Consider the following 19,026-nt stretch of genomic DNA (forward strand, 5'->3'; position numbering starts at 1 on the left):
GATGCAGCTCTGTAACGCTATGCACGCGCGGCCAGCCGCGGTTCGTCCATCTTGGTGTCTGCGAAGACAAGAGGAAATGGCGAAGAGGTGAGGTCGAGATACAGATGTCAGGCATCAAAAGGATGCCTTAAAATTCAAGAACGTCAGCTTTCGGGCCTGGAGAAAGTTGAAGCTCATCCAAACGACCACCAAGAAACATCGACCACCTTAACACTACCTCCGCCGCCACTGCCACGAAATCCACTCTACCCCCTATACCACGAATCAGCTGGTCATCTGATATTCCAGCCGATACCTCACCTCGTACCAACAAGTGAAGAAGCCGCCACAATGTCGGACGGGTCGATATTGAAGGCGGACAAGGACTACACGTCCGAGGTCGATGCTGCCCTGCCAGAGGCGGAGAAGACTGCGAAGGTACGCGCGCAGTGATCTGGTGTATAACACTCCACTAATGCGATCGTGGACAGTCCGGCGATGCACAAGGCGCGATCGACAAGCTACTCGCTCTCGAGAAGAAGACCCGTCAAGCCTCCGACCTCCCCTCCACATCACGATTACTAGTCTCCGTTGTGACAATAGCAAAGGAAGCAGGCGATTGGAATTTGCTGAACGAGCAGGTGCAGCTGTTGAGCAAGAAGCATGGCCAGCTCAAGCAAGCCATCACCAAGATGGTGCAGGTGGTCATGGGTTTCCTGGATCAGACGCCTAGCATGGAGGTGAAGCTGAGCGTGATTGAGACACTAAGGACGGTGACAGAAGGCAAGGTAAGATGCATGCAAAGGCAGCATGTGGTGGCAGTGTACTGACAGCATGTTAGATCTTCGTTGAAGTAGAGCGCGCACGTGTTACACGGATACTGTCCAACATCAAGCGCGAGCAGGGAGATATTTCGTCCGCGACAGACATCCTCTGCGAGCTACAGGTGGAAACTTTCGGTTCGATGAGCAGAAGAGAAAAGACAGAATTCATCCTCGAGCAAGTGTCTCTTTGCATTGAGAACGACGACTGGACACAAGCTGGCATTCTCAGCCGGAAGATAAGCACACGGTACTTCGCACGCAAGCCTAAGAAGTCACAGGAAGAGATCGAGAAGGCACGGAAAGAGAAAGAGCAGCGCGCGCGATTGGCAGCAGACGGCACTGTAGGCGAGCTAGACGAACCTGAAGACGACGATGTCACAGATCTCAAGCTCCGCTACTACGAACAGCAAATCACGCTCGCCAAGCACGACGACAAATACCTCGAAGCGTGCAAGCACTACCGCCAAGTCTTGGACACCGAAGCCGTCGAAGACAATCCCGATCAGCTGAAAGCCGCCCTCGCTCGCGTCGTCTACTTCATCCTCCTCGCGCCGTACGACAACGAGCAGAACGACCTCCTTCACCGCGTCGCGCAAGATACCCGTATTGCCGAATCCTGCCCTACCGAGGCCCAGCTCCTCAAGCTCTTCACCGTCCCCGAGCTCATGCGCTGGCCCAACATCGAAGCTAACTTCGGCTCTCACCTCACCTCAACCGACATCTTCACCGCCCACGAAGACCGCAAGGACCCGAAAGCACACAAGCGCTACCTGGATCTCCGCAAGCGCGTTATTGAGCACAACGTTCGTGTGATAGCGAAGTACTACACTCGTGTCACGTTCCCGCGGCTGACGACGCTGCTGGATCTCCCGCCGCAGGAAACGGAGTCTGTGATCAGCGAGCTGGTCACGAGCAAGACGATCTATGCGCGGATCGATCGTCCGGCGCAGGTCGTGAGCTTCGAGCGCAAGAGGGAGGCGGATGAAGTGTTGAATGAGTGGAGTGGAAACATGAAGGGGCTGTTGGGGCTGTTGGAGCGGATTGATCATTTGATCACGAAGGAGGAGATGATGGCGAGGATTCAGCCGGTGGAGGGGAAGGCGGCGCTGAAGGCTGGGGCGTCGTGAGGAGACGATGATATGGCAGGCGGTGCATGCGCATCGGGGTGTGGGTTGCGTGCGTTCAAGCCGTGCGGCTCGGGAGACAATCTGCATCAGTGCCTGCTGCAGATGCCAGATGAGATACAATTAGCATGTGTACGATACAGTAGCTCAGCAATCAATGCCGCGAGGCTTGTCAACGATAGGCCGCCTGGTCATGTTTTCTTCTTGGCCGTCCAGCTTGTGTTCATCTTATCGGCCTCAGCATTCACTTGGTCCCTGCCCGCGACATTGAAGACCTCGAACGCGATTGGACGCCATGCTGTGCCGCTGTACAGCCTTGCCGACACAGCCTTGCCAACCGTAGATTCTACATACATTTCAGACGCCCACGACTCCTCCAACAGAAACTTGAACACCATCTGGCGCATACTGAGTCGTACAAAGATATGCTCGCATGAACCTGGACCAAAGCACCCTGGGTCGGGCCACAAAGACCTGTTGACAACATGCGGCTCCTCAACATCCATACCCTGGAGCTGGAGGAGTTCTTCGAGCAAAACATTCCACCGTACTTCATCCTTTCGCATCGCTGGCAAGGGAAGGAGGTCACTTACAAAGATTTTGTCAAGGGTCGTTGCTCTAGAGACAGTCCTGGGTACAGGAAGATACTGGAATGTTGTAACTTTGTGAAGGAGTTCCACAATTCACGATACATCCGCTCTTTTCAAGAGCATCCAGAAGGTGCACTGAGGGACGCTATGCACAGGGACAAGCTCCAGTGGGTTTGGATCGACACTTGTAAGTAAGAAGTTCTTCATTGTCTCGTGTCTTGCCCCAATGATCCCTTGCTCTGCGACAACATTCGCCTTGCAGCTACGTTGGGAACGAGTAAAGAATTCTGACTCGTTTCGGTACAGGCTGCATCGACAAACGATCGAGTGCAGAGCTATCTGAGGCCATCAACTCCATGTTCGCATGGTATCAGAACGCTGTTGTTTGCATCGCTTATCTCTCTGATGTGTACTCCCTGACCGGAAGCGGCTCGAAAGCGTTCAAAAACAGTGAATGGTTTCGGAGGGGATGGACGCTCCAAGAATTACTCGCGCCTTCCGTTGTCGTCTTCTGCGATGTGCGGTGGGAGGTGCTCGGCTATCTCGACAAAGCGGTGTACCCGGCACGCGGACGATGTAGCAGGACAGCAGAGTCGAAGCTCGCTCCTCTGCTCACGGAGAAGGTGTCCAGCGCAACTGGCATTGCCGAACGGTACCTCTCCAAACTCCGGGGCACGGAATGTTCGGTTTGGCACGCAAGTATAGCAGAACGCATGAGCTGGGCTGCAGACCGCAAGACTACACGGAAAGAGGACGCCAGCTATTGTCTACTCGGTATCTTCAACGTCAACATGCCGCTTCTTTATGGTGAGGGCTCCAAGGCCTTCCACCGCCTTCAAGAGGCCATCATCCAATCATCCAATGATAAGTCGATCTTTGATTATGACGACACGTATTTCTACGATGGTCCTTGACGCCGTTGGCCCCCCAGCTGTCTAGCTTTCGTTATGCTGGCGGTGTCCCTCGGTACCTGGACGGAACGTATGAGATAACCAACCGCGGCCTACGCATACAGACAAGGGCGGTGAAGCTGCGCATGTTCAAGTTTCTCGAGACTTTCCCAGACCGCAAATCCTCCCGCCAAGCCTGCGAGTACTTGGACAAATTCATCTATGCGATACCACTCTCAGCTTGGGAGCCGGGGCTGCCATATCGATTCATGGTCGTTGGACGCAAGATTGGGCGGGCGTTTACACAACACCTCTTTGGTTTTCAGGGGACTGACGATTCCGCAAACGAATGCCAATACGTACGACTTCCTACCTATGAAGACCGTGAATTTACGCCTGGAGAAGTCTCTCCCTTGCCCGCTTGTGTGGCAAACATAAGATGGGGCCGGAGAGGACGTTCTACATTGTTCAGAATGGCGCACGCGACTTGTCGGGGCAGCATGAACGGACTGGATTGGGTCTGCATATATACGCATAAGAAGCGAGGAAAGAAGCTGCGTATACTTTGGAGTACCGCATCAGAGGGTGCAAGTCCCTCATCTTTATTCTGCAGTTGGTGTACACATTGAATCTAGCTATCGTTGCCGCGGATTGCCCTCTCCGGTTTCAAGACGGCCCAGCGTCATCGGCATGCCGGCGTATCCGCCGAAACAGTCACTCACCACTCCCTACTCTCCCTCACTCCCCTCCCCACCCCAAACCCCCTCCCTCCCGGCGGCTTCCTCACAACCATCCACAACATCAACGTCGTCGCCGCACTCAACGAAAACCACGTAAAAATATACTGCACATGATTATTTCGCAAATTAACCTCGGGCGGCCTGCCAATTGGTATCCCCGCCTCTTCCCTCCTGTAGCTCTCCAGCAAATTCGGCTTCATCGTCTCCTCAACCCAGACTGCTTGACTGCCCACGTGCGCGGCCATTTGCGCCACGTCGGGGAAGTGCCATGTGTTGCTTTCAGGGCTGTTGGCGGGGGTGAAGATGTTCTTCTTCCAGGGCTCGCGGAGGAGACCTTCGATTTGTACTTCGCCGGTTGGTAGGCCCGGCTGTCGCTCTGATTGCTTTGCTTTGGCTTTGGGGATCCAGCCTCGGCAGACTAGGACTGTGGATGTGCGTCCTGCATTGTCTATTCGCTCAAGTGGTGTGATGACGAGGTAGCCGTCGTTGCCGTCGTGTATGCGCGGTCCGATGAGCATCTCTTTGTCATGTCTGTATTTTCCTCTTGCAACAACTCTTCTGTAGTCGAAGTCTTTGATCGCCTCCGGATCGATGTTGTGCGGTAGTGGTAATGGTTCTCGTACTAATCGATCCTCGAATCTGGCAATCAACTCGGACTTCCATTCTAATCGTTTGACCTGCCAGCACCCAAGGAAGAATGCAGTGATAGGTATCGCTGCGAGAATCGCCAGGCCAATTGGTTTGTGTTTGCGACCGGATCGCATGAGAATAGGGGGTTTATCGAGGATAGATTTGAAGGCCGGGTCGTCGACAGGTTGACTGGATTGATGGCGCCGTTGCTGCTGGCGGAGCAGCGATGAGGGTTTGCGGGTGTTCTGGCGGAAGCATTGCGGGCAGATGTACTGTTGACTGCGTCGAAATGATCGAAACAGATTCCTTGACTTCTCCATTGTTGTTCTTTTCCCAACGTTGATGCGGTCGAGACTTGATGATGTTGGTTGCGGCGACTTGAGGTTCACCTCCGAGGCGCTAGCGGATCGGACTAGCCTCCGTTCTCTCATCGGCCTGGTTGCAAGACTTGAGTTATGCCATCGGACAGCGTTACAGAGTGGTAACATGGGCTGCATTAACTTGGCTGTGATGCTATGCATGCTCCCCATAAAGTATGGAGGGCGGCTTTCTATGTACACTCCGCATACAACATCAGACAAGCAGGATATCATATCCGTCCTTGTGAATCCTCACAACCTCCTCATCCATAGCATACTTCCGCCGTATAACTTCGAAAGCAATCAACCCGGCGCTCGTACTAGGGACCTGCCTCAAAGTCCCGACCAAGAAGTCCTTGTACAGCCACGCCCTAAGACCACCAGACCGCCGTGCAAGCGCTGCACATTCCTTAAACGTCTTCCTATAGGCGCTCGCGTACATACTGAAGGCATTGCGCTTTGGCGGGGCCGTAGCGGCTGGCTTGGGTTCGGTTGCTGATGGTGGCTGGGCTTGAGGCGGGCGATGCGAGTCAATCCATTCCAGTCGTCCGTAATGCACGTCCTGGATGCGGGTTATCGGATGCTGCACCACGGATTGCGCGATCGATGCTGCCGCACCAGCCATCAAGATGAAGGTCGGCTCAAGCATGTAATGCGGCTTGATCTCCGGTCGACCAGGCGTGGCTTCCTGGCCCAAGATCTTCGTCTTCTGGAACAGCGATAGCTTATCGTAGAAACCGTAGACATTGCTCACAAAGCTGTAGAAGCATTGTCCCTTGACGAACTCGAAGGCGGCAAAGAAGGCTCCAAAGCCAATCGAGTCGCGGACGAAGGAGAGAGTCCAGCCAGCGAAGACACCGCGAGCGCCAATCTCCTTCGTCTTGGCGTGAGCATACTGCCACATGTTTCCCCATCTGCCTTCCATCATTTCCTTGGCCTGAAAGCGGACTTGGAGAGCATCGAGTGGCGCTGCGAGCAGAGACTGCACAGTGCCAGCAACGAAGCCTGCTTTGAAGGCAGTCTCCAAAGGTGGCGGAGGGTAGACTCGCTTCGTGGCCCGAGAGGAGGGTTCGTGCATCAAGCCTAGCGTGTTAAGGTAGGTCGTGTACAGAACAGCCCCGACGGCGGTGTTGGCGAGGAGAGGAGGGAGGACCTGGTTGGGGATGAAAGACCAGCCATGGGTACGGATAGCGTGGGCCAGGATGAAGGGGGAGAGCTGTCGGTAGGACCATGGTTCTCCGGCTTGGATGCGCGGGTTGATAGCGCGAGCATATCCCTAGGGCACATTAGGAGTGATTCGCCAAAGACGAGCATGTAAGCTCCGTTGCATCTAAGATCTGGACTCACCATATAGCTGTATCTACGTTAGCAGCCATTCTACGTTTTCTTTCAAGGACAGAGGAAGACTCACTCTACTCTAGCTCTGAAAAACGCCTTGACTGGTGCACGGAAGTAGAAGGCGAACATGCGCGCACTGAGAGCCCGGATGGTAGCCGCAGAAGCTCCTGTGGACGCATTCTCTTGCTTCTTCTTGGCCGTGTTTACAGCGCCCTCCCCCTCTCTCGCCGCTGGCGGCAACACCTTGCTGCCATCGCCAGCGCTCATCGTTGGCCGGGCACTGCTAAACCAAACGCATCCATCCTCCCCCAATGAGTTTGTAGTCTGCGCTTCACGTGAAGCCTGTGATACGGCCGCTATCTTGTTGGAGATGGAGGGAGAGGTGGTGTCAGCCAATTGGAGGCAGCGATTTAAGCTTTGCGCTAGCGCACGTGATTAGAGCCATCGCGGGTCACTTTTCTGCCTACGCGTTCGCGACTTCAAGTGAGCTTCCAACCTTCGCCCCGTCACCACCTCTCCTTCTCACAACCTCTACCCACCATCGCCGCTCCACTCCATCACATCGACTGGACTGCGATCGCGAGACGACACCACCCACCATGGCTGACGAGGTCAGCATCGACGTTGCGCAGTTCCACACGCGGCTGGCGTCACTCATCACTCAGTGGAAGGCAGACAAGCGCAGCGGCAACAATGTCTTTGGCGACGCCAACAGCATCGCCATCGTCATGGGTAAGAGCGATCCGGACACGACAGGCTTCCACAAGGCCAACGCGACGCAGTTCTGGCTGCTGGGCTACGAGTTCCCCGCTACCCTGATGCTCTTCACGATGGAGACCATGTATATCGTCACCACGCAAAAGAAGGCCACCTACCTCGAGCCGCTTAAGGGTGGCAAGACGAATGTCGAGATCATGGTACGGAGCGGGAAGGACGAGGCGGGCAACATGAAGCAGCTGGAAAAGGTGATGGATATCATCAAGAATGCTGGGAAGAAGGTTGGCGTGATCACTAAGAATCTCTCGTCAGGACCGATGGTACAGCAGTGGGCGACAGCTTTTGGTGACATTAGCAAGGAAGTCGAGGAAGTGGACATCAGCCCAGCGCTTTCGGCTGTCATGGCTGTCAAGGACGAGAACGAACTGCGATCCATCAGCAGCGCGTCACGTGCTTCCGCGAACATCATGCAGGACTATTTCATCGACACCATGTCCGATATTCTCGACAAAGAGAAGAAGATCACCAATCGAGCGCTTGCCGACAAGGTCTCAAACAAACTTGACGATGACAAGTTCTTCCGGCAGACGAAGATGCCGTCCAACTTCGACTCCATGCAGCTGGATTGGAGCATCCACCCGACTGTCATGAGCGGCGGGAACTTCGACCTCAAATTGAGCTCAGAGCCGGACGACAACAACTTACATGCTGGTGTCATCATTTCTGCGCTTGGTCTTCGGTATCAGACCTACGGATCGCAGGTAGCGCGCACGTACCTGGTTGATCCTACAAAGCAGCAGGAGAGCATGTACAAGCTGCTTTTGAATGTGCACGAGACGGTGATCAAGGAGATGCGGGACGGTGTTGTGGCGCGAGACGTCTACAGCAAGGCGCTTCAGGTCATCAAGAATAAGAAACCGGAACTGGAGAAGAATTTCGTGAAGTCGGTCGGTGCGGGTGTTGGCATTGAGGCGCGGGATAACACCCTTGCGTTGAACGCTAAGAACCAGCGGACATTGCGGGATGGTATGACCTTCACCATTACCACCGGGTTCTCAGACCTCCAGAATCCACAGGCAAAGAACCAGAAGCGGGACGGCACATACGCGCTGATGCTCTCTGATACCGTCCGTGTCACGACTGGCAGCGATGCGTTCGTCTACACCAAGCATGCGGCGATGGACACCGAGGCTACCATGTTCTTCTTCAACGACGAAGAGGAAGAGGTGAAGGAGGAGAAGCCCAAGCAGAAGAAGGATTCGCGTGTGGGTGCTGTTGCATCTTCAAACATCACCAAGACCAGGCTGCGAGGACAGGGAGGCGCGACTCAAAACGAAGAGAAGGAGCAGGCGCGGAGGGAGCATCAAAAGGAGCTGCATGCAAAGAAGCAGAAAGAGGGCAGTGAAAAGTATGTTGAAGGCCACGGCAATCTCAACGGCGTTGAGGAGAAGAAGTTCAAGCGCTTCGAATCGTACAAGCGTGATATGAACTTCCCGCCACGGGTGAAGGACTTGATCATCGTGGTCGACGCAAAGAACAGCTCCGTCATTCTGCCGATCATGGGCCGACCGGTACCATTCCACATCAACACACTCAAAAACGCGACCACTAGCACGGAAGGCGAGTTCTGCTTCTTGCGCATCAACTTCCTTTCGCCTGGTCAGGGTGTAGGCAGGAAGGACGATTCTGCTCCCTTCGAAGACCCTTCGGCGCAGTTCATCCGCTCACTCACGTTCCGCAGCAAGGACACGGATCGCATGGAGAGCGTGAAAGATCAGATCACAGAGATGAAGAAGGTGTCGCTCCGCAGAGAACAAGAGAAGAAGGAGATGGAGGATGTCGTTGAGCAAGACAAGCTCATTGAGATTCGCAACCGCCGGCCACACAGGCTCGACAACATCTACATGCGTCCGGCGATGGAGAGCAAGCGCATTGGCGGACATGTCGAGATCCACCAGAACGGTCTGCGGTACCAGCATCTCGGCAACGCGAGAGTCGACATTCTGTTCAGCAACGTGAAACATCTTTTCTTCCAGCCTTGCGTTGGTGAGCTGATTGTGATCATACATGTCCACTTGATCAACCCGATCATTATTGGCAAGCGCAAGACGAAGGACGTCCAGTTCTACCGCGAAGCGACCGAGATGCAATTCGACGAGACTGGCAACCGCAAGCGGAAGCATCGATATGGCGACGAAGAGGAGTTTGAGGCTGAGCAAGAAGAGAAGCGGCGCCGTGCTCAGCTCGACAAAGAGTTCCGCAACTTCGCCGAGAAGATCGCTGATGCTGGCAAAGGCGAGGGTCTGTCAGTAGACATGCCCTTCCGCGATCTCGGCTTCAATGGTGTGCCCAGCCGCAGCTCCGTCACCATCCAGCCTACCACGGACTGCCTTATCCAGATTACGGAGCCACCTTTCATGGTTGTCAGCCTCAATGACGTCGAAGTCGTCCATCTCGAGCGCGTGCAATTCGGCCTAAAGAACTTCGACATGGTCGTGATCTTCAAAGACTTCACCCGCGCCCCTGTACACATCAACACCATCCCGGTCGAATCCCTCGACGGCGTCAAAGACTGGCTCGACTCGGTCGACATCCCATTCAGCGAAGGCCCGCTGAACCTGAACTGGACCACGATTATGAAGACGCTCGTCGCGGACCCGCACGCGTTCTTCGCAGATGGGGGCTGGAACTTCTTGGCTGCAGAGAGCGACGATGAGGGTAGCGAGGAGGAAGAGGAGGAGAGTGCGTTTGAGGTCAGCGAGGAGGATATGGCGAGTGAGGAGAGTAGTGATGATGAAAGTGATTTCGATGAAGAGGCGAGTGCGGAGGCGAGTGATGAGGAGGCTAGTGATGAGGAGGAGGGCGAGGATTGGTGAGTCGACATTGCATATGAGCTTTCTGGTGGGCGGTTGCTAATTTTGATGCAGGGATGAGATGGAGAAGAAGGCTGCGAAGAAGGACCGCGAGGGCCCGGAGGACGATGATCGGAGGAAGAAGAGTAACGGCAAGAAGCGGTAAAGCTGCTCCGAGGTCTGGCGGACATTTTGTTAGAACTTGCTACATGATATCTGAGCGGGCGTTCGGGGAATGCAGACTGATCTGACTGCTCATCTGGCTCGATTGGGTTCGAGCTCAGGGATTGCGCAGAGGCTCCGGCTTGATATAGCACACAGTAACAGCATGATCAATAGTGTGCTTCATTGGATGCCGTATTTGTTGTCACTACATGTAGCTACCAAATCTACGTGAAGTCAACGTAAACTTCTGACTCAGCGTTCCGTGACGACATCCACCTCCATCCATCACCATCACTTCCATCTCTCTGCGAACATGCCAGGTAAAACCCTCCTCATCCTCGGCTCCGGCCCAGGCATCGGCGTCCACATCGCCTGCGCCTTCTCCGTGCGAGGCTTCACGCACATTGCGCTCGTCTCGCGGGATTCCTCCCGCCTGGCTAAAGACCAGGATACCGTTCTCGACGCTATCCAGGAGCGAGGGTATTCGTGTCAGGTGAAGACATGGGCTTGCGATCTATGCGATTTCGAGCAGTTGGAGAGGACGTTGAAGGAGATTGAGGGGTTTGGGGAGGTGGAGTGTGTGGTGCTTAATGCGGCGAGGGTGGCGGGACGGGCTGTGCTGGAGGAGGGGGTTGAGGAGATCCAGGGGGATTTTAGGGTCAGTGAAACCTTTTGTGGCTATGTTGCAAGGCTACGGGTACTGATATGATCGTAGTTGACCAACTTGGCTCTCTACAAGACGGCACAATGGGCGATTCCTCTGCTCAAGCAGAAGACTGGAGAGCAGGACTCGCCGTCGTTTTTCGTCACGAGCACGACGTTGCTTTACAAAGAGCCCGAGCCGGACCTCGTCTCGTTGTCGATGGTGAAGTCTGCGCAGCGAGCACTGGTCCTGTCGTTGCACGCGAAGTTCGGCAAGGAAGTACATGTGGCCTTATTGAGTGTCGGGGGAGTAGTGTCGACTGCCAACAAGAATCCAAACCCGGAGAACATTGCCGATAAGGCGTGGGAGCTGTACAAGCAGCCGAAGGATAAATGGCAGAGGGAAATGGAGATACATGAGTAACCTCTATCCCTCAACTATCACCTCAAGCTAAACCCCTTCAGACCCTCCCTTCACCACATCCTGTCCATCACCCCATAATAAACTCTCCCTTTAACTCCTTTCCCCCAACAACCGCCGGCTCCACGACTGGCTGCGCAAACCCCAACGTCCTCGCCCAACCCCCATTTTCGGTGATGTTAACCCACTTATGCATCCCCGCCCTCTGAATCACACTATCGCCCTGCTTCAACACCCGCTTCTCCCCGGAATCCAAATGCAGCTCCAGCGTCCCTTCAAGCACATACACCACATCCAGCGTCATGGTCCTGTGCCACGGGAACTCGGAATCGGGCTGCAGAGACACGATGGCGGCCGCGGTGCCGTTCGGTGGGCAGATGGCGTTGCCTAGGCCGTTGGTGCGGTCGTGGGTGTATTGGTCGATGGAGGAGTCATTGTGTACGGGGGTAGGGGTCGTGTGGGTCGTGAACAGGATGTTCATGCTGCCGCCGGGCAGGGGCAGTTGTGTTGGTGAAGCGGGAACCTTGTCGGAGAATGTTGCTTCGCCCTTGTCATTGTGGGTGGTCACGTAGTGAGACATTGTGAAAAGTTTGGTGTGCTGTGTTGGATGAGAGAGTGTCCTTGAGGTTCTACGTCGGGTTCCTTATACTGTGTCACCTAGAGGTGGACTGACTCGTTCTGGTGGTCAAACATCGTTCCAGACTGGAGAGCGGAACATCTAATCGTGAAATCAAAACGGCGGATCGGTATCTTCCTGAAGAGCGAGCATCTCGGCCTTTACGCTGTTGGTCAGTCGGACGTCGATGTTGTCTTGGATGTATCGAAACTTGGTCGTACTGCTCCGATCACACATTGAAACTCTGTTGCCATTGAGATGCGGAGGAAATTTGGGCCGTCAGGTACGGCGACTCTTGGCCGACCACCGGTATGGAGGGTTTGTTTGGCCGAACACTGAAAGATAATTTTCAATGGCAATGAGAAGCAGAAATGGAACTGATTAAGTTCAAACTGCTCGTTGTAAGTGTCGGGTATAATGAGAAAAACAGGCAAACACTCATCAAGGCCCACTCCCTCCCGGGCGGACTGCTCGTAACCGCCGACCAAGGACTTCCCAATGACCATATTAAAACACCGATCTGTTGTTGGGTCATCAGAGACACAACATCGTCCATTGCGACTGACACTGGACTGCAACACAGCTCCTCCATCGCCCAAAGAACAAAATCAGAACAGGCTCGAAGATCACCTCCGACGACCGCCTGAATGAGGATTATCTAGGCCGTCGTCCAATGTCGAGCCCAATTGGGATGCCTGCTGTGCTCCGCTATCAACCAGCCCTCGTAGACGCTGCAGGAAAGCCTCCGCCTTGACGTTGCCTTTGACGACAGAAGGATCCAGCTCGATCAGGTTCCATACTGCGTCGAAAACATCGTCGGTCCCGGCGTCTTCAACCCCGTCTGTGGTATTGTCGAGATCTCTCGGTCTTCGTGAAGCTTCTGACGCACGAACGGGTCGGTTTTGACGGTGATGGGGGGTACGGACACTGGTGTTGGCTTGAGTTTGGCATTGTTTCCACTCGCGGTTCTCTGCTCGGATTTCACACAGCTCACGGATGAGCTCTGTATTCTCACTCTGGAGTCGTCGGATCTTTTCTTCGACGTCTCGGATGCCGATCTCTAGGTCGGCCATGTGCCGCATCTTGCGATCACGATATGCTCGTTGACTGTATCTTGGTGGTCAGCGTAGATCATGAACTGGAAGAGAAAGGTACGTACGCTGCTCGATTCTGCGCTCGGCGCTTGTTGTGCTGCTCCTGTGCGACGCCAATGAAGCCTTCGTGTCCACTGGAGGAGTTTGAAGGAGATGAACCGTTGGAATGGCTCATAAGACTTGGGACCTCCGACAATTGTGGAGTCATCTCCCAAGGGCTGCTGGCAAAAGACGGCATCGGTTGAGAACTGCAGCTATGCGAAGGCAGCGTGCTCTGGAAGCAGGTTCCGGCAGTTGATGATGGCAGGTGGCAGATGTCCCCGGAGCAGTCGTCCGCCATCTGAACTGGCGACGCAACGATCTGGGACATGGTGACGAAGTTGTTGAAGTCGTGGCTTGCATGCATCGTATGGTGAGGCATTGTCACGATCGGTCAGGAGGTAGTAGTGTGCGATTGTTCGAAGAGTTTGGCCTTGGCGACCGAGAGAGGCATTCGTATCGGCGATCGAGAACTTCTTTATACTGCTCATATCACGCCCAACACAATCGAAGCAGCGGCATGTCTGGGTTCCGCCCGAGAAATACTCAACAGAGTGCTTGGCGATGGGGAAGCTTGGATGCAGCTAGAGGTCTAGACGCCTCGTACCTGTGTTGCGGGACCCAAAAACGACCCAAAGAGCCATGTCCAAGGTAGTGGCAACTCCATAACGAACCGATCTTGAGAAGTTTACCCGCTGCCCGAGCGGTGGGAGATAGCTGGCGAAAGGAGCTCGTGTACCCAACGTGCCCCATTCCATGGGCATATTTGGTCAGCAAGCGAACTCGTTTGACCGCCGGGACCCTTGAAACCGTAAACAGCCACTGGCGTTGCGAGTCCTACCTTGAGAGACGGAAAGCGGGCTAGGTACCCCGAGCGCTTTCGTCCGATGCCCGCTGCCCGTCAACCCAGGCTTAAGCGAGCAACACCACCGCTTCTGAATCTACAAGATCGTTAGCCTTCCCCATTTTGCTGGCAAGTCCCGATGCCAAAAACAACCCCTGGCTTATTGTAGACAGCCGCCGTGGTTCTACCGGCGTGGAAATGCAGACCTTCGCCGATGTTCTGCCGGTTTGTGGAATGGGTTGTCGAACGACGTATCGCGGTACTCTTCGGCTACCGAACGAAACCATCCTGAGCAAGCGGTCAAGGGCGGAGGACTATGGCAAGTTCGAGTGCGTTTGCATGCCACGAAAGCAATCGTCTCAGTAAGAGATGCAACTCAAACTCCAACTCTAACATGTAATGAGTCAGCCAGACAACTATGTTTGCTGGGTATTTCAATATGAACAAGGCGATAGTAGACGCTGCTATTGCAGCCCAGCAGCCTGTCCATGGTCCCCGCGAGATAGCATGATGGTCTACCTTCGCACGCTGATTTGGCGAGGCAAATGATACACCTTGCCATCTGAAGCGGTACGTAGCCCGCAAGCCCACCCTTTCGCCGCCATCGACTGTGATCGTTGCAACAGACTGGTACTCTTGCTGATCTGGCCCTGCAGGTCCTCCAGGCCGTTTTCAACCCCACTCACGGCACAGCTGGCGTTGCTTCAATCGAGGCGTCATGATTCTCCGGCACCAAGCACCACTCCCACAGATCGAGCGGTGGAGCTTGCAATTCTTTTACAACAGCCATGGCTCTGGCATTACCTCTCAATGCGCTGGCTCGTATCAAGTCCGTGGCGAGATAAGGCACGAATTTTGTTTCCGGAAACCGCCACCCCTCCCATCGGGCAGCAGCTGGAATGAGAAAGTCGACCGCGCAATGGAGACACTGGCCGTCCGGGCCAAAGTAGCTCCAAAGATCGACTCCAGTTTTCTGCCCAATCTCCGCCAATCGAGCAAAGGCCAGCAGATTGAAGCACGAATAGTGCCAACTCCTGGTGCGGGCGACCTCATGCGGTTGGGAGCCGTCAGGGTCGATGCTCGCGTCGATGCGGCGCTTCGCGCTCTCCACCTCGGCGCGGACAGTGTCGGTTCTGCCGAGCATCATGGCTATTGCTGCTTTTTGGAGGGAGGCGAATGTGCCGTGGTTGTTGAGCTGCTGGCTTTCCTCAATGCCAAAGTCGCTGTAAAGCAGCCAGTCGAGATACTTCTCGTTCCAGACGAAGAAGTTGTGGTGATCTTCGCTGCTCCATGAAGGGCACCCAGACGAAAGGATCATCGCGGCATCTACAACAGCATCGTACTTCTGAGCAAAGTCAATGATTCCGATCGCTCGGCCAGTGTTCCGGCCAGGTATCATTTGAGCATACTCCAAATGAGGGCTCATCCCCGTCCGCTCATCAGTAAACCAGTCCCGTAGGATCGTCGCTGCTCGTGCTCCGTATGCCTCTTCTCCCGTATATAGCCAAGCTAGACTTCTAGTAGCACCATTAGCCAGTGGTATAGCCAATGACATGCAGTCAACGTGCAACGAGACGGCAGTCGCTCCACACTTCCGCCACGTACATACAATATGTGACATGACTGGAAAACCTTAGCCTTGTTCACCTTGTCGAGCGTGACGGCGTCTGGGTTGATCATCCCGTCTCTGCGGATGTACGGAAGGCCGGTCGCTGTCTTGCTTGGCCACCAATACGGTGCCTGAGATACATAGTCGTGCGGGCTGTTTGAAGGTGCAAGTGTAGGCTTCTCCATGACACTCCACCGTTCTTTCGATGACACAGCAAGCCACTGGTCTGCTGATGCAGCAAGACGCAGTTTCGCATCGACACCGTGTTCATGATGTCTTCGTGTTCGTTCTAGTGTCTCTTGGTGGAGGACGACGGTGTGAGGCTGGCCGTCGTGAAGATCTCCGTTCCTCGACATGGCCCCGACGTCGCTAGCGCTGATGACTTTGCAGCAGCGGAGCAGAGAAGTCTTGGTATTTACGGCTGGGGGCAAAAGGAAGTCAGGAGACCCGAGATTGCTCTCGTCCGACCTTGCCACGTGAATTCAGCAACGGGCGCCGGGCGTCGGCAACACCGTCCGAGGTCGAACTTCAGCTCTGCATACCGCCGGCATACCACACTGCAGCAACCTTAACACCGCTTACTCACGCATCCGGCACCACTTGTAAGACGACTTCCACGGGCATGTACCAGCACCGGCCGGCACCTCAGCCGATCCTTTCGGCGCCTGCTACAGAGTCGTCGTCGATTGGCAATGCCGAGTCAGAGTTGCCTGCCTGCCTCTCCTGTAGAAGGAGGGTTAGTCATCTTTCACGATCAGCGGATGGCCAGTACAGAAGTCTGACTATTGTAGAAATTGAGATGCTCCCGCGAGCAACCCAGCTGTAGCCAGTGCAATCGCTTGTGCAAGCATTCCTCTCATCGTTCTGCTAGATTGTGCTCCTGCTGATGGGTGTGAGCAGCGGAGGAGTGTATATACGACCAGAGGAAGCAGAAGCCGGGCTTGAAAGCTGGCGCCGTCGACAACCTTACGCGAAGACTAGGTGTGACGCCCGTTTGCTGGTGGTCTGACCATGACTGACGCTGCACGCATAGAAATCCTGGAACGGCGCTTCGACGAGCATGTCGTACAAGGGGACGAGTCGGCGAACAATGGCGCCCACACGAGTAGCGAGAGCCACGACTTCCACTCAAGGCCAGCCAAAAGACGCAGGCTTGACCAACCGACCGAGCAGTTCCACGACAGAACGGGTTTCGATGACCTCCCACCTCATAATGTCATGTTAGCAGTGATGACCAAGTACTTTGGTACGTGCCATCACTGGATACCGACAGTGCACGAGCGCCGCTTTCGAGCCCGCCTGAAGGACAACGATGCTCGAAGCTTAACAGTCGTTCTACACGCCATGGTCGCAACAAGCATGAAGCACATCGATCATGATGCGTTATCGCTGAGCAATGAGGAGGTTCGGCGTTATGTGCTGCGGTCCACCTCAGTGGTTGCTTCGACTGCATTGGAGAGTCTTTCGATTGAGAATTGTCAAGCGCTGATTCTGCTGGCGTTTGAATACGTGGGCTCCGGCCAATGGCAGAAAGCGTTTCCACTCATCGCATCGCTAGTTCGTGCAGTCGACTATCTTGGCTTGACCCACGAGCGGCGTCCAAAGCCGTTGCTGCCTCCCCTCGTACTCCTGCAGGAGGCGACAAGCCACGCAGAGATGGAGGAGCGAAAACGAGTCTTCTGGAACACCTTCATCCTTGACCGCTTCCTCTCCGTCTCGTGCGGCTTCTCGACCGGTTTCTCAACAGACAACGTCTCGAGACAGCTGCCATGCAACGGTGGGATTTGGAGGAGAGGCGAGGAGAGTCGTACGCCGTATTTTGGTCTCTGGGAGAAGTCGCAGGCGAGGATCGGTCAGCCCATCACCACGCTGCCGGCTTTCAAGGCGTCTCCGAACGAGCCAATGGTCCCGGGGCAGAGTCCCGATGCTGGAAGCCCGGATATCTCCCAGATTGGCGCTCTCGCGTAAGGCCCCTGCAACCCAGTGGGTTGAACTCTTGCACCGTGTCTCCTGACACTGATCTCGTCCCTATAGATATCGGATTGAAGCTACAGAAGGCCTCAGCCAAGTCTTCTCGTTCTTCTTACAGCAGAGTGTCGACTTTGGCGACAGGCAGCAGGTGGAAGACTGGCTCACACGGTTCAAGGAGCTCGATTTGAGGCTGGTGCAATGGAAGAGGTTCCTTCCCGATCGATGGAAGCAGTCCAATGTCTCGAAGGATGCGATTGTTCGCATGGATCCGGTAAGCAACCATCCAACACGCTCCTTGGTGAAGGCACGGCTGACCGTTCTTTTTCTATGATGCAGGCGCTCACCCTCGCGCATGTCATCCATAATACCAGCCTGATACTACGTGAGTTTCCAACATCCTGCGAACCCCGATGAGCGCCATGCTGATCTTTTCGCTTTCTGTGTCAGTGCATCAGCCCATCGCATACCCCCCGCCTGGCTTGAAGACGATCAAATTGCCCAATTTCTGTAGCGCAGACACCTGCGAGCAAGCCGCAACAGAGACCTCTGCAATAACATCCAAATACCTTCGCTTCACAGAAGAGATGATGGTGAATGCGGAGTTCGTCTACTGCTCTTGCATTGCTGCAAAAGTGTTCCTGAGTAGGTGCAATCATGCCCTTGTCTTGAGAAGAGCTGACCAGCGGTCCTCCAGCCCACGCCTATTACTACAACAACCCTCTATCGCCCGAATTCTTCACCCTCGTGCTCAACTTAGAAGAGATGTCCCGACGCTGGAGAGGGCACGATGCCCGACAAGAACCACAATCAGGCAATGCCGGCCTCCTCGATGAACAAGTAGACCTAGCGGGACGATACGCCTCACAACTCCGTGCATACCACGCAAAATGCCAGGACGAGCCCGAGTTCGCCAACACCATCATGTCGTACTCCGGCGCCGACGTCCTCCTCAACACACCACCACCCTCAGCAGATTACCCCACCGCCCGCAGCGTACCCAACAGCACCCCCGCCTCCCAACCCGGGCCAGGCGGCTCCCGCGTCACGCGCTCCGAGCGTGAAGAAGTCGTCACCCCCCTCCACTTCCCTCGCAACCGCTCCGAGACCGCAAACTCCAGCCCTCTCATCGCCCGCCCATCTTCTACCCAGGGTCAAATGAGCAGTGCGGAGTACGCTGCCTTGAACTTCCGGCCGACGACTTACGATACACCGGGGACGCAGAACAACGGGTTTGGAGTGATGGGCGATATGCTGGCTTTTGGGCAGGACTTTGCAGATCTCGACAGGGTGATCACTTCCAATGGCGCCGACTTCTCGTTCTATCCTATGAATGAGTTTGGGTATGGGTTTAACAACCCTTGATACATACGTCGGTGGAGGATGGCGGCGAGGGATCTTCGAGATGCAATGGGGTCCAGTCGCTACTGCGGCAGAGACTCTGCGTCATTGCGCTGGTTGTAGAAACCTTCTCGAACATCGCGATCACTGCATGGTCTCTGAGATAGGAGGTAGTCGCAATGTCCAACAAGACATGCGGCGCTCTACGGCTCTTTCACCGCGATCTGCACTTCTTCTATCGTTC

The 19,026-nt window shown here is 54.9% G+C and overlaps 10 protein-coding genes across 10 annotated transcripts; 5 read left to right on the top strand and 5 right to left on the bottom strand.

The window, feature by feature from the left end:
- Nucleotides 1-330: 330 nt before the first annotated feature.
- RPN5 (proteasome regulatory particle subunit) lies at nucleotides 331-1,930 on the top strand (the record flags this gene model as incomplete). The annotated part of the gene is made up of 3 exons (XM_064807180.1): nucleotides 331-417; nucleotides 471-767; nucleotides 821-1,930. The coding sequence occupies 3 exons, from the start codon at nucleotides 331-333 to the stop codon at nucleotides 1,928-1,930; spliced, it is 1,494 nt and encodes a 497-aa protein (XP_064654553.1).
- A 482-nt stretch (nucleotides 1,931-2,412) lies between these two features.
- On the top strand, nucleotides 2,413-3,431 carry LTR77_009955 (uncharacterized protein; the record flags this gene model as incomplete). The annotated part of the gene is made up of 2 exons (XM_064807181.1): nucleotides 2,413-2,704; nucleotides 2,824-3,431. The coding sequence occupies 2 exons, from the start codon at nucleotides 2,413-2,415 to the stop codon at nucleotides 3,429-3,431; spliced, it is 900 nt and encodes a 299-aa protein (XP_064654554.1).
- A 694-nt stretch (nucleotides 3,432-4,125) lies between these two features.
- SHY1 (surf-like protein) lies at nucleotides 4,126-5,097 on the bottom strand (the record flags this gene model as incomplete). The annotated part of the gene is made up of 1 exon (XM_064807182.1): nucleotides 4,126-5,097. The coding sequence occupies one exon, from the start codon at nucleotides 5,095-5,097 to the stop codon at nucleotides 4,126-4,128; it is 972 nt and encodes a 323-aa protein (XP_064654555.1).
- A 253-nt stretch (nucleotides 5,098-5,350) lies between these two features.
- LTR77_009957 (uncharacterized protein) lies at nucleotides 5,351-6,741 on the bottom strand (the record flags this gene model as incomplete). Its single annotated transcript, XM_064807183.1, has 3 exons — nucleotides 5,351-6,412; nucleotides 6,484-6,490; nucleotides 6,548-6,741. The coding sequence occupies 3 exons, from the start codon at nucleotides 6,739-6,741 to the stop codon at nucleotides 5,351-5,353; spliced, it is 1,263 nt and encodes a 420-aa protein (XP_064654556.1).
- Nucleotides 6,742-7,073: 332 nt separating this feature from the next.
- On the top strand, nucleotides 7,074-10,209 carry SPT16 (FACT complex subunit spt16; the record flags this gene model as incomplete). The annotated part of the gene is made up of 2 exons (XM_064807184.1): nucleotides 7,074-10,063; nucleotides 10,119-10,209. The coding sequence occupies 2 exons, from the start codon at nucleotides 7,074-7,076 to the stop codon at nucleotides 10,207-10,209; spliced, it is 3,081 nt and encodes a 1,026-aa protein (XP_064654557.1).
- Nucleotides 10,210-10,521: 312 nt separating this feature from the next.
- On the top strand, nucleotides 10,522-11,274 carry LTR77_009959 (uncharacterized protein; the record flags this gene model as incomplete). Its single annotated transcript, XM_064807185.1, has 2 exons — nucleotides 10,522-10,866; nucleotides 10,924-11,274. The coding sequence occupies 2 exons, from the start codon at nucleotides 10,522-10,524 to the stop codon at nucleotides 11,272-11,274; spliced, it is 696 nt and encodes a 231-aa protein (XP_064654558.1).
- Nucleotides 11,275-11,341: 67 nt separating this feature from the next.
- Nucleotides 11,342-11,851, bottom strand: LTR77_009960 (uncharacterized protein; the record flags this gene model as incomplete). The annotated part of the gene is made up of 1 exon (XM_064807186.1): nucleotides 11,342-11,851. The coding sequence occupies one exon, from the start codon at nucleotides 11,849-11,851 to the stop codon at nucleotides 11,342-11,344; it is 510 nt and encodes a 169-aa protein (XP_064654559.1).
- Nucleotides 11,852-12,513: 662 nt separating this feature from the next.
- Nucleotides 12,514-13,351, bottom strand: LTR77_009961 (uncharacterized protein; the record flags this gene model as incomplete). The annotated part of the gene is made up of 2 exons (XM_064807187.1): nucleotides 12,514-12,994; nucleotides 13,047-13,351. The coding sequence occupies 2 exons, from the start codon at nucleotides 13,349-13,351 to the stop codon at nucleotides 12,514-12,516; spliced, it is 786 nt and encodes a 261-aa protein (XP_064654560.1).
- Nucleotides 13,352-14,546: 1,195 nt separating this feature from the next.
- Nucleotides 14,547-15,829, bottom strand: LTR77_009962 (uncharacterized protein; the record flags this gene model as incomplete). Its single annotated transcript, XM_064807188.1, has 2 exons — nucleotides 14,547-15,381; nucleotides 15,474-15,829. The coding sequence occupies 2 exons, from the start codon at nucleotides 15,827-15,829 to the stop codon at nucleotides 14,547-14,549; spliced, it is 1,191 nt and encodes a 396-aa protein (XP_064654561.1).
- A 655-nt stretch (nucleotides 15,830-16,484) lies between these two features.
- LTR77_009963 (uncharacterized protein) lies at nucleotides 16,485-18,806 on the top strand (the record flags this gene model as incomplete). Its single annotated transcript, XM_064807189.1, has 5 exons — nucleotides 16,485-17,437; nucleotides 17,508-17,715; nucleotides 17,781-17,826; nucleotides 17,892-18,086; nucleotides 18,139-18,806. The coding sequence occupies 5 exons, from the start codon at nucleotides 16,485-16,487 to the stop codon at nucleotides 18,804-18,806; spliced, it is 2,070 nt and encodes a 689-aa protein (XP_064654562.1).
- Nucleotides 18,807-19,026: the final 220 nt, after the last annotated feature.

The sequence above is a fragment of the Saxophila tyrrhenica genome (genome assembly GCF_035928015.1).
Source record: "Saxophila tyrrhenica strain CCFEE 5935 chromosome Unknown scaffold_20, whole genome shotgun sequence".
Classification (NCBI taxonomy): Eukaryota; Fungi; Ascomycota; class Dothideomycetes; order Mycosphaerellales; family Extremaceae; genus Saxophila; species Saxophila tyrrhenica.